At 37.2% G+C, this 12,382-nt stretch overlaps 1 protein-coding gene across 3 annotated transcripts in view; it reads right to left on the bottom strand.

The window, feature by feature from the left end:
- The window catches only part of ccdc88c (coiled-coil domain containing 88C), a 59,602-nt gene that overhangs the window by 4,752 nt on the left and 42,468 nt on the right, over positions 1–12,382 (bottom strand). The window contains exons 22-28 of one of the 3 annotated variants that reach the window (XM_084393417.1): positions 12,020–12,206; positions 11,712–11,857; positions 11,049–11,138; positions 10,640–10,926; positions 6,634–6,840; positions 4,510–4,584; positions 4,350–4,418 (exon numbers count right to left, since the gene is read on the bottom strand). In XM_084393417.1, the coding sequence (XP_084249543.1) occupies positions 4,350–4,418; positions 4,510–4,584; positions 6,634–6,840; positions 10,640–10,926; positions 11,049–11,138; positions 11,712–11,857; positions 12,020–12,206 (1,061 nt within the window). Of the gene's footprint in view, positions 1–4,349; positions 4,419–4,509; positions 4,585–6,633; positions 6,841–9,156; positions 9,480–10,639; positions 10,927–11,048; positions 11,139–11,711; positions 11,858–12,019; positions 12,207–12,382 lie in introns of those variants that run through there. The other 2 variants (XM_084393418.1, XM_084393419.1) reach the window with 2 other exon arrangements.

Raw genomic sequence — 12,382 nt, 5'->3', positions numbered from 1 at the left:
GTGGGTCTGTGTGTCAATAATACTATCCACACAGTAAGTATAATTATAGTTTCAGCATTTACATGCGCTAGCCTGAGTTTTTATTGCGCAATCTGAATCAGGAGACAAAAATCAGGGTGATGTAGAGTGATGCATGGATGACGTCAGAACCCAGAAGACTAAATCGCCAGTGGTTCTTCGAGATTTTTCAATTTATGAGTAAAATCATATCTGTGGTAAACATAACTTGACGATACTTTGAGTGTGTGAAGTTTATGTTGTAGAGCAAAATGTCACACCCCAAACTGTCTCATCTAGTTACTTATTAGAAACCTACGTTTTCCTACGTATATAAACAACAAAGTGTTTTATTAAATCATAAACGCTATTCAGTTCTGCAATATATTTTAACCAAAGACAATAGAAGTAATTATGAAATTACACATAAATATGCACTTAAGTCTTACTTAATTGGGTCAAAAAGTACTTTAAAAGCTATTGCATTTAATATTAATTTAAATACATTTTCTTTTAATTGCAATTAACATGCAATTAAAGTGCCAGGAAACATTACGTATATTGTCTTAAAGTATATTATTTCCATATTAAGTACTCTTTTTTAAAAGTATGGTAAAGTGTACTTTTTCACAAGGGTAATGATGCTTGCTTTATCAAATACCACAAATGAAATAAATCACCAAAAAAAGCACTAAAACACATCGAAAAGCTTCCCTGACCAACTCACTTTCGAGTTCATAAAAAAAACACATGGCGCTAATAGGCTAGCGCTGATCATTAGGAAGTCTTATCTCATCAATAATGGGGAAAAAATGCAAGATACTTAATTATCAAAAGCACATCATCATTTTTATCTTCTCTTAGCAAGCACCACAAACTACTTTGCCACACCACAGTGATTGCGAGTCTCCAAATGAATACACTGGGTACCACTTTATTTTAAAGTCCTGTTCCCCATGTACATACTATGTACTTATTATAGTAATTAAAATACTATGTACTAACCCTGAACCTACCCTTAAAACCCAACCTTAACCCATGTAGTTACCTCATATTACCCAGTACTTCCTTAGGTAAGTACACGTACTGTAAAATAAAGACCAACCGTACACTGTGTAAATAAATCATTATAATAGTTCTTCTCAAATAGCTGGACATTTGACTAAATGGCAAAATGACTGGTCCATAGCTTATTCTGGTCACAAACACACAGGCTGACTGACATGTAAATAGACAAAACTGTTAAATCTGTTTTAATGTGCCATTTAGTGATGGGTTAATCTGAAATACACACTGGAGTTTGGGGTAAACGAGATGTTTTTTGAAGTCTCTTATGCTCACCAGGGGTCTCATTTATAAAGCGTGCGTACGCACAAAACGGGGTTGGAAACGTACGTACGCCAGTTCCCACGCAAAGGTTGTGATCTATAAAAAAAACTTGACGGGAGAATGTTCGCACCTTTAAGCAAACTTTGAGCCATGCGTACGCACATTCTGGAGACAAAGGGAATTGGCGACACCGATGGTGAGCTGGAGTTAAGTGTCTTTTTGGTCACTTTTAGACAGAAAATCTAAAGAAAATTAAACATATACAGAAAGATAATACAAATATAATTTCACTCACCAAGCCTGTCACTTGAAGCAAATATCCATCCCTTCTTAAATGTCCGCGCCAGCGAGCGCGTTGGGCCGTTTAGTGAAACTGACGCAAATAACAGTGTAAATAAATAAAATAATGATTTAAACTATGTTTTACTTCTGATATAAACATTTAGATTAAATATGCCATTCAAATTAATGGAGTTAAGCACTTAAACATGAAATACTGAGAAGTTACAACATTTTTATATTCAAATTCAGTCAATAGAAATATTTGTTGTGGATGCGATGTTTTTGAACACTTTTCCTGTGGCGTGCTGTTTTAATGTTTTAACCACAGAGATAATTGCTTATCATGATAATACCAGATTGTCTGAGAAAATAGTTTCGTGCAAATAATGCCCAAGGCCTATCTGTTTCCATTAAATATATAAATCAATTAAAAATACAATTCGGCCAGTGGAAAAGATTGAGAAAAACTTTCTCTGAAATGTATTTTACACTATTTGATTTATGTATTCAAAAACAAGGCAAGGATAGGCAACTACATGATTTTTATTAATGTAATGTGTCTTGTACCGTTAAACGTTATCACGTGGATGAATAATCATATGCAAATGATATGCAGATGAGGATCTGCATAGTAAAACGAGGCGTTGTAAGCTCCATATATGGTTATTTCGGGGAGGAGACGTATGTGCGCACAATCTTCCGATGACTGGGATTTATAAAGTGAATTCTGCGCAGGTTCTGGCGTACGAACGTTTTTATAAATCTGAATATTTCTTTGCGTACGCCATTTTTGGCTTTCGGGCGCACGTACACTTTTAGTAAGGTTCCTACGCACAGTTTTATAAATGAGACCCCAGGACTGTATTTATTTGATCAAAAAAAGTTTTTCTGTAATTTAATTTATCTTAAAATGTAATTTATTCCTATGATGGCAAAGCTGTATGTAACAGGTGTCTAAAGAATTTAACAATTAATTAATTAAATTAATTGCTGTTGGTGCAAATAGATTTAGCAGAAGATTTTAAAGTTCGTAAAGGAGGTGGTGGGTTGTGGTGAGAAACAACAGACAACACAAGTTAGATACGAACTGGTATGTAATTTGATTTCCAGTGATATGTACACTAATAATACACAAAGTTCAAGCATGAAAATCTCCCCTTGAGTGCACTCTTCTTTTACCCCCAAAAAACATACACAGACCGGTAATTGCAATGACAAAAGGAAATAAAATAAAATAAACAAAAATAATGAATAATGGAGTGGAGGGTGGAGGAATGGACCCTAACCTTAACCCTTTTTTTAAACACTTTTCTCTTAAAATATCACAAATATCAATTGAACAAGGACCTCAATATCAATCAAACTTTGGCTATGGGTAACCATACACCATCAAAAGTGTTCAATGCTCTTTAAAGCACGGATCAGTTTCCTATCAGTCCCTGTATTTGTCAGTCAATCTCGAAAGGGAACTTAATAGTCTCTAAATAGCTCTTAACAAAGCAAGACTGGAGTATGAAAGATGTCTTTATGAATTGTTGTCCTTTCTCTGTAGCAGATTCGGGTGGCTCGCCATCAAACGTGAAATTTCACAGGATATCACAGATCACAATCCGTAGAACCAAGGAAAAATAGAAATACAAAGAAGAAGAAAAAAAACCTGGCCTCTAGAACAATCCTATTTGTCTTTCTCACACAGGCGCATTTGACCAATAATGGCGCCGGTGAACTCTATATTAATCGTCTTTTGCTTTCACCCAGGCGCGTCTCACAGGCACGCATGGCCAGCAATGGCGTCGGTGAACGAGGAATACCCACGCGATTCACTATAACCCCAGAGTAAAATGTGACTCAACAACATTCACTCAGCTTCTCCATACAGTCTTCTCTCCTCTATGCTCAGCGCTCTCTCTCTTCGTTACGCAGGCGCGTCCACAAACACACACACAGCGCGTGATGACGGAGCGCTCTCATTGGTCAATCACAAATCAACTAATAATAACTTCAACTGTTTTACTTAAATCACTTTTACACATCACTTTTCAACCTTTATTAGGGAAATTAGATGATAATAAATTGTGAATAAGTTAAACTTGATTTCCTTTATTTAACAAGGGTTACATGTATTTTCAGCATCATTACTCCAGTCTTTAGTGTCACATGGCCCTTCAGAAATCATTCTAATTTGCTGATTTGATGCTCAAGAAACAATGTTTATTATTAAACAATTATTAATGTTGAAAACAGCTGTGATACTTAATATTCTTGTGGCTTTTTTCAGGATTTGTTGATAAATAGAAAGCTAAAAACAGCATTTATTTGAAATATAATTTTTTTTAGCATCTTACCTGAGTAGTATTCATTTCTTAAAAAAAAAAAAAAAAACGTACTGACCCCAAACTTTTGAACGCTAGTGTATTATACCACAATAATACACCAATATAAAAATAAGTATTATAAAAATGAATACATTTAATACTCAATGAAATAACCATTTGATTAACTTAAATAATTGAATTGTTTATTTATAATTAAAATAATGCTTTCCCGACAACAGAGCTGCCTCTGCAAATTAATAATGTCTGGGAGACATGCTAATGTTCTTTGTTTCAACCTGAGAAACAATTACGGTCTCGATAGTTCTTGAAATTGAAAGTGTGTGGGGGTGGCATTTCCCATAGCGGCTAATGAAGTAACTATGCATGCATATGTAACAGGCGGCACAAGCACACACACACACACACCTTTGGAACTGATGGGGGAATTGCTGCTGGAGGTGTTGCGGCTGAATTCGGCAGAACTGGGCCGGTGGCCTGTGGGGGGGTGGGGGACACATCACATACTGAATAAGCACAGGAAGCAAACAGGCTGTAAAAGGCAACATATATTGATTAATTCTCGAACCTATGTTTCCATGGACACCACTGCCAAAGCCAGCATCTGGGGAATGATGGCGCAAGTCTTCCTCTGAGACCAACCCTAAAAGTAAGAGAGTGTAGCCCAGCAATGTGGCAGTGAAAATATCAGTATATGTAGCATACATTTTTTAATACATAATTTCTTCCCGCACAATGTAGTTCCGCTTTTAAAGATGCTCTTCTAAAAGAACAGTGTCATTATTGGACATGATAGGCTTCCGGCTACTGCAGTCTTCCTGTGTGCTTTTGTATGAACATGACTGCTTGTTTACGCAGTGCAGTGGATATCTGAGAAAGCTTCAAGCGCTTGAAAATAAACATTGGTTTAGAGTGAACGCTTCGCTATTATGCTGACAGTGAATTGATGAAATGAGCTTCAGGCTTTTTGGCTGGGAGGTGAGAGTCACTGAGAGGGTCAGTGGTGTTTAAAGATGAAGCCCCCATGTGTACATCGTGGCACATTACACAATGTAAACTAGCTAATGGCTAAATAAACTAATGTGGTATGAAAAACAACAGACTCTCTTAACGGAAACTTCAACAACTGAACTTAAATATGGAAGAAAATTGAAAAGCTGATAGAGTAGGCAGGGCCATTAACCGTGAACACCCATCAGTAATTTAGCCTGGAAATCAGTTTAAAAATGAAGGTAGCGTGAAGCCAACTTTAAGCTCTATCCATGGTGTGCTACTGGTTACCACAGAAAATTATTTCCAAATTGAAAAATTAATGAAGCATGTTTAAAGTAACACAAACAATTACTAAAGCAGACATTCATCCACCTAGAAAAGTAGTTTCATTTCAAAAGGATGATTTACCATAGACTGAAAAGTAAAAACAAAAAAACAAAAAAATGTTTTTTACTGAGGAATCCAAAGTACTTTAACAAAAATAATAAGCTTCACGTTTTTAAACTCTTGGTGTATACTGTACACTACCAGTCAAGATTATTATTATTTTTTAAAGAAATTACGAGAATTACGAGCAAGTACGGGACATGCTAATGCCAATACATACACGACATGCTGCTGCTGTACAATATAGCGAACATGAATTACCCGTAGCAGATCTACACAGGTGGAGCTGGGGAAGGTGGAGGGTTTCTGAAACTGCTGCAACTGCTACAGCAAATGCTGACCAAGTATTTGAAGGTTGAGCAGTGAGCTCATTGGCTACTGATACAGCAGGAACCAATCAGCTGAACCGTATAGAGAATGACGTGATTGCAAGAAATGTTTCTTGATCATCAGATCAGCATATTACAATGTTTCTGAAGGATCATGTGACACTGAAGACTGGAGTAATGATGCTGAAAATTCAGCTTTAATATCATAGGAATAAATTACAGTAAAATTAGAAAACAGTTCTTTTAAATTGTAATAATATTTCAAAATATTTCACAAATTTACTGTATTTTTGATTAAATAAAAACAGCCTTAGTGAGCATAAGAAACTTTCAAAAACATTAACAGCCCTAAGCTTTTGAACATAACTGCATGTACTGTATATATTTCCTTAAATGTATTAGAGTAATTGGATTATATTGTAAATGTAGTGTATATTCTCTAAATCATCCTTTTGAAATAAGACTATTTTCATATTACAAACAACAGATACTGAGAGCTTAAAGGAATCTTAAAATTCTGTCATTGTTTATTCTCCCTCACATCATTCCAGACCTGTATGACTTTCTTTATTTTGCTGAACATAAAAGATATTTAGAAAAATGTCTCTGTGTTTTTGACCATACAATTAAAGTAATTACTCAAATTATATTTGGAGTCAAATATTGTTGTGGAACCCATTGACATTCATCGTATAGGCAAAAACAGAAAGAAAGTCATGTAGATTTGAAATTACATAAGTAAATAATGACAGAATATTAATCTTTAATTGATTTTTCCCCTTTGTGTTTAACCCAAAATATTCCTTTAATAGTGAAATCTAAAAGCGCCCAAAATTCTGCTATAATATAAATACAATACAAACCAATCAATCAGTGTCTGTAAGAATGAGTAAATTATACCAAACATGACAGAATGAACATGGTCTGTCATTTGATGCTCAAGGCCACTGACATGTGTACTAATCGGCATAAATTAGGGTTACCCTTTGGCCTGCGTCCCGGCCGCAAGCTAGAAGAGGACGTGAAGCCTGGTGCATTGTGGGAGTTGCGACTCAGTGGAGTTGAACAGGTGGCTCCTGGCTCCCTGCCCCTCCATCGGACCAGTTCCTCGTACCCGTTCATGCCCTCAATACTGCCCCCTACTGAGTGATAGCCCTCTCTGCCTCTGGACCCACCACTGTCGTTCAACACTTCAAAAGAAATCAAGAGAAAAGGTCAGTATCTGTGACGTATCCAGAGCATGTGCAGTGCAAGCGCTGCTGCTGGGCTCCAGTGACGCTGCAGGAAGCTATGTAGGAGGTGTCGGGGGCAAAAGCACAAGCACAAGCATGTGTTAGTAAAACTCAAAAAACACTCAAGCAGAACTTTCCATACACTTTAAATAAGGTTAAAGGAATGATCTGGGTTCAAAACAAGTTAAGCTCTCTATCAGTAGCATCTGTGAAAGATTCCAAAAGTTACTGGACTTATTGGCTTTACATGATCATGTAATAGTTGAAAGAATCTACTATATCTTGGTAAGTCTTGTGGCTACACAGTACAGCCAGAAGTGCACATTTAAACTTGCATTCTGGTGCAATGTCTTGACCCACAGACTTCCAAGCTAAGTGGATTACTGTAAACATCATTTTTGTTTGCTTTTACATATTGACGAACAAGTCAAAATCTTTTTTCTTTTTTTGATAAATTGACAGCATGCCACTGTTGCCACAGATGCTGTGGATAGATTTGTTTGGGATTTGTATTTAACCCAAAATTCCTTTAAGCTTCACTGCTGTGTCCAAACTAAAACACCAGCTGGAAAACTCTGGTGCTCCATGAGATTATATTAGAGCCATTCTGCAAATGATCCCTTACATGGTTTTTAAAACGAGGAGAAATTAGTTTCATTACGGCCTAGAATATTATAACAGAAGTTCTACATATTGGCTTTTAATGGCTTTAAATGACAAATGCAAAGAGGAAATGTTGCAAGCAAGACTCAAACATGCATTAGCTGCATGAGCACCATGGCTGTATTTTTCTGAGTGCATGTGCTAAGCGATAATTAAAAGTTCTAGGTAATTCTGCATAATGTTTTTGGCCTTTTTACTACTTTAAATGACATAAATGAGATGGGAAATGTTGCAAGCTAGACTCAAACATGCATTGTCTATATGAACACCATGGCTCAATTGTGCCAAAGTGCATGTGCTAAGCACTAAGCTACAGACCCAAGTAACTCTAGATACATTTTTTGCCTTTTTTACCACTTTTAATGTAAAAAATGAGATTTGAAATATTGCAAGCCAGACTCAAAAGTGTATTGTGTACGAGCGGCTCAGTGTAAGAGTGCACGTGCCAACTGAGAACTACGGCTGTGAATATTTTCTACATAATTTTTTGTCCTTTATTGAGATGACTAGAATGAGATCAGAAATGTCGCAAGCCAGACTCAAACATGCATTGTCTTTTTGAGCACCGTGGGTCAATGTGTCTGAGTGCATGTGCTAACTTGCAAGACTATGTAAATCTACATAATTTCTTGGTGTGTTTGATTTCACAACATGATGGGAGATGGGAGATGCAAAAATAGATAAGCACAGAAGCGGACACAGAAAGCATCCGTTTTACACCTCAAAATTACCACAGGATGTTGTATGAGTTTAGTTTTTCCTGTTGTATGTTGCACATAACTCACATCTAATCACACTGCCTTCAGACTTTCTTATTTGCTTAATACAAACCATGCAACATGTAAATCTAATTATTTTATTATATTATACACAGAATGGTGGTTATGGGACATACCGACACATGCGGTCCCTAACCCTAACCCTAACCCCAACCCCAAGAATGGCTTTTTATAAGTGATGTGCACTGAAAAGGCTAATGTAAAAATCAATGCATCAGGTCTATCTGATTTGCATGTGAACCCTCCACACATAAATGGGACAGTCGCATTTACATGTACATGACCTACAGTGGACGTTCAAAGGAAGATGTTAAAAATGCAAAAAAAAGGGTGACAAACTTGGACACTGGTTGCTGGATATAATCTAAATATTGCAGGCCATTCTTGAGCAAAACTTAAGCAATGCAAGTTCACATGCCACACAAAGCACACAGCATAAATCCTCCTTTCAGCTAGGAGTATCTGATGTGGTTGTTGCCTCCGTCTACCTTCCAACCTCTCTCTGTATGGATGCACTTAATTTGATCACTATTGATTTGCAACTGTGGTTACCTTTCCCACATTATTCAGTGCTAGCAATATCAAACACACATCTCTCACGGCAAGCGCAAAGCGGGCTGCATTTCGCTCCATTTAATTCACATTACTTACTGCAGGGTGACATTCAGAGTCCCGCAGCCCGGTCCCAGAGCCCCCCAGAGCATTTAAATGAGGTGCGGTTAAGGTGTGTGTTGTGCGTATTCATGTGTGTTTCATCGTCTTGATTGAGTACTGTGAGCTTGTGATGGTGAGGGTGATAGGAACATTTAAAAATGCTTATTTATTTAGAGTTTAGCTCGTAGTGTGCATTGGCTGGTTTTAGTGCCTAATAAGTGTAGCTTGATGTTTTTTTTTAAAAAAGAAAAGAAAAAATTGTGAATAATGGTAGATGGAAAGAGTAATGATGGTGACTGATGATGATAGAAAGGATGAAGAGTTAGAAATGGCCGATATGCGAAAAAGGCTCGCAGGGGGGGCAGGGGATGATGTTATCAGATGAGGACCAGAAGCGTAGGCGTCTGGTAATGGATCGTCGAGATGGCGGCGTCCCCGGAACGCGCATTTTCTCCTGGCTTTTGCTCCTGAGAAAGCGGAAATGCTTCGCTGCTGGAGGGGCTGGAGTGTGTGAGGGTTAATGTACAGACAGATACAAAGACAGGGAGAGAGAGAGGGGTCAGTGGAAGAGAAGAAATGATGATTCAGAGATTGAAAAATAGCTACATCTATGATTCATGAAGAATGAAGCCCCAAGGTTTCCTTTGAAGATTATTTTGGCCATGCAATAATATAGCATGAAACTTGGGAAAGTATTATTACTTGGAAAGCTGAGAAATGATAGACTGAAATTGGAAATTTACATCAGGATTAGTTCATTGAGTGGACAGCAAGAAGAAAAAGAGGTTGTATAATACCAATAACCAAGAAAAAAAGTCGCATGGCGCCCCCTAGTGGAAAACACAGATAGCACACTATATGCTAGTTTACTGCAACTAAAATGTGTTTGAATGAAAGTGTCCCAACTTTTTTTTTGTACCAATTTGAGCTTTTAGTGCAGACCTGAGTATGTTTAGTTTAGTTTTCTGAACTTGAATGGGCGTCAAGACCCACAAATCGCTTGAAAAGGAGCATCAGGAGTATGATTCATATAGACTTTAGTGTTATTATTTTATGATTAATATGGAAGCAATTTTCTAATTTGTAATCACTTTCACCATTGATGCTGCCACTTATATTGTATAATTTAAGTCCAAGTAAAAAAAAAAAAGTGCTGGGCAACGATTAATCGCATCCAAAATAAAGGTTTACATAATATATATATATATATATATATATATATATATATATATATATATACAGAATAATTATACACCGTACACACAGATATAGTATGTAAACAATTAATTGTTGCCCAGCTCTAAAAGAATTGCTTATGTATTGTCTTGCAAAACGGTTTGATTTTCTTTCTTCTGTGGAACCTAAAAGAAGATATTTTGAAGAATGTTGGTACCAAGCAGCATGTTTTGGTTACCACTGTCTTCCATCGTATGGACATCTCTCAAAATACCATCTCTTGTGTTCCACAGAGGAAAGTCAAATAGGTTTGGAACAAAATGAGGGCGAGTAAATGATGACAGAATTTCCATTTTTGGGTGCACTGTACCTTTAAATAATAGTGGGAAAAGTAGAAGAATCAAACTCTGATTTATATATTGATCCAAACCATTGTATGAGTTGACGTGTGGAGCTTAGTTCAGCTCTGTGACAGCAGAACTCACCTCGGCCGTTAAGGGCAGGTGAGAGGGTGGGAGACTGTATATGATTCTCCTCTAAGGAGTGACCGTTCATGGAGTCCAGACTGAGACGTGACTGTCTGGGGGGCAGTGGTGGAGGGGGAAGGGGTGGCATGCTCTCAGGACAGTCTATGCATGTGGGGATCTCCGGAAGAGGGATGTCTGGAACGCTTCGGATCCTCTCACGTGGACCGTCAGCCCGTTCTCGTGAACTTTCTTTCTTCGGTTTCATGAATTTTGCTATTGCTTTGGCTCCAGCCCACTGACGGCTCCTGTGTTATGAAAAAAAAAAAAGAGCTTGTATTTAAGGTTCATAGTATAAAGAACTTGATATAAATGAACTTGATAAATTGTCCTAAGAGTAAAGTATTCAGTCTTAATCAGTTGGACTCACTTTTTAGGAGTCGGGTCATAGAACTTATACTGGTCCATGATCTTCTCCTCCAACTTCTCCTTCTGTCGTCGTAATGAATTCAGCTTATCACTGCGAGAGGAAACCATGACTATTAAGAAAATGGCATTAAGCCATATAGGTTTCTTGACTAAAATCAATGTTTCACATTATTTTAAGTACGCCAAATAATAAATATATTTGTTTGAAGTCACAGGAATAGCAACATTAGATTATCACAAAGGAAAAAAAATGTATGCAGGGACTTGGTTCTATGCATTGGTTGTTGACCGGATGGAGGCAGATATGAATGCGACCTTGCAGTTGATCATAAGAAAGAGGCGGAGTTTAAGCACAATAAATGATTGGAGAGTCACAAGAGAGTAGCTTGTCATTTCCAATTATGACATTTTGATTATAAATACAAGGTTACATATACAACATATACATAGATGAATCGTTCTCAATAAAATCATTACATGCATTTAGAAAAATAATTTTCAACAAGTATGACATAGAAATCAGCACAATGAGCTATTTAAATCAACTAATGTTTTGTAATTTCTGTTTTATAGCTTTAACAACGCAAAATCATAATCATTCCTAGTACCCAGGATGGGAATCATTGATATATGATGGGAAGATGATATATGGCATACTGCTCACATGTATTGCTTCTGTTCTTCATGGTAAAGTTCTTTGCTCTCCATGGTTCTCTCCAGTAGGGTCTGGTTTTGTTGGCTAAGCATCTGGATCTGACTGAGAAGATGATGGTTTTCCTCCTCCAAGTTTCCCTTCAAACGGGTTAGCAGCTAAATTAAGAGAAAGAAAGATACATTAGCGCTGGAAGCTAAAAGTAATCAATTTCAAGCCTAGGAATCAATATCTGGCTCGGCTTGTGATGGTACAGTACAGTCTTGGGCTCTCTGCAGAAGATGCATGTATAAAGACGCTTTGCAATCTCAAATGCTAACCTCACAATGGTTGTCCAGTTTGGTCATTGAGATGTCCAGGCCCTGATGCTGTTCCTTCAGTTGGTCATAACGTGCCTGCCAGCGGTTCAGTTCCAGCTGAGACTCATTCAGAGAAGTCTTTAGCTCTTTGGTCTGCAGTTGCAGGCTGTCATACTCCTGTCTCAGCTGTGTGTGATTCTGTGACATTCTGCAGGGACATAAACAGAGGCTTAGATGGTATTATTTGATATGCTTTACGTAATATTTTATATATTATAATGCATTTTAAAACATTTTTATACACATTATAATATATATTAATAATAAATAATAAAGGTCGCTGGGATATTGTGCATGCATACATTCAAGTTGCTACTACTGCTG

The sequence above is a fragment of the Rutilus rutilus genome (assembly GCF_951802725.1).
Source record: "Rutilus rutilus genome assembly, chromosome: 21".
NCBI classification, from domain to species: domain Eukaryota; kingdom Metazoa; phylum Chordata; class Actinopteri; order Cypriniformes; family Leuciscidae; genus Rutilus; species Rutilus rutilus.
The sequence above is the reverse complement of the archived record's forward strand: the minus strand, read 5'-3'. Positions and strand labels throughout refer to the sequence as shown.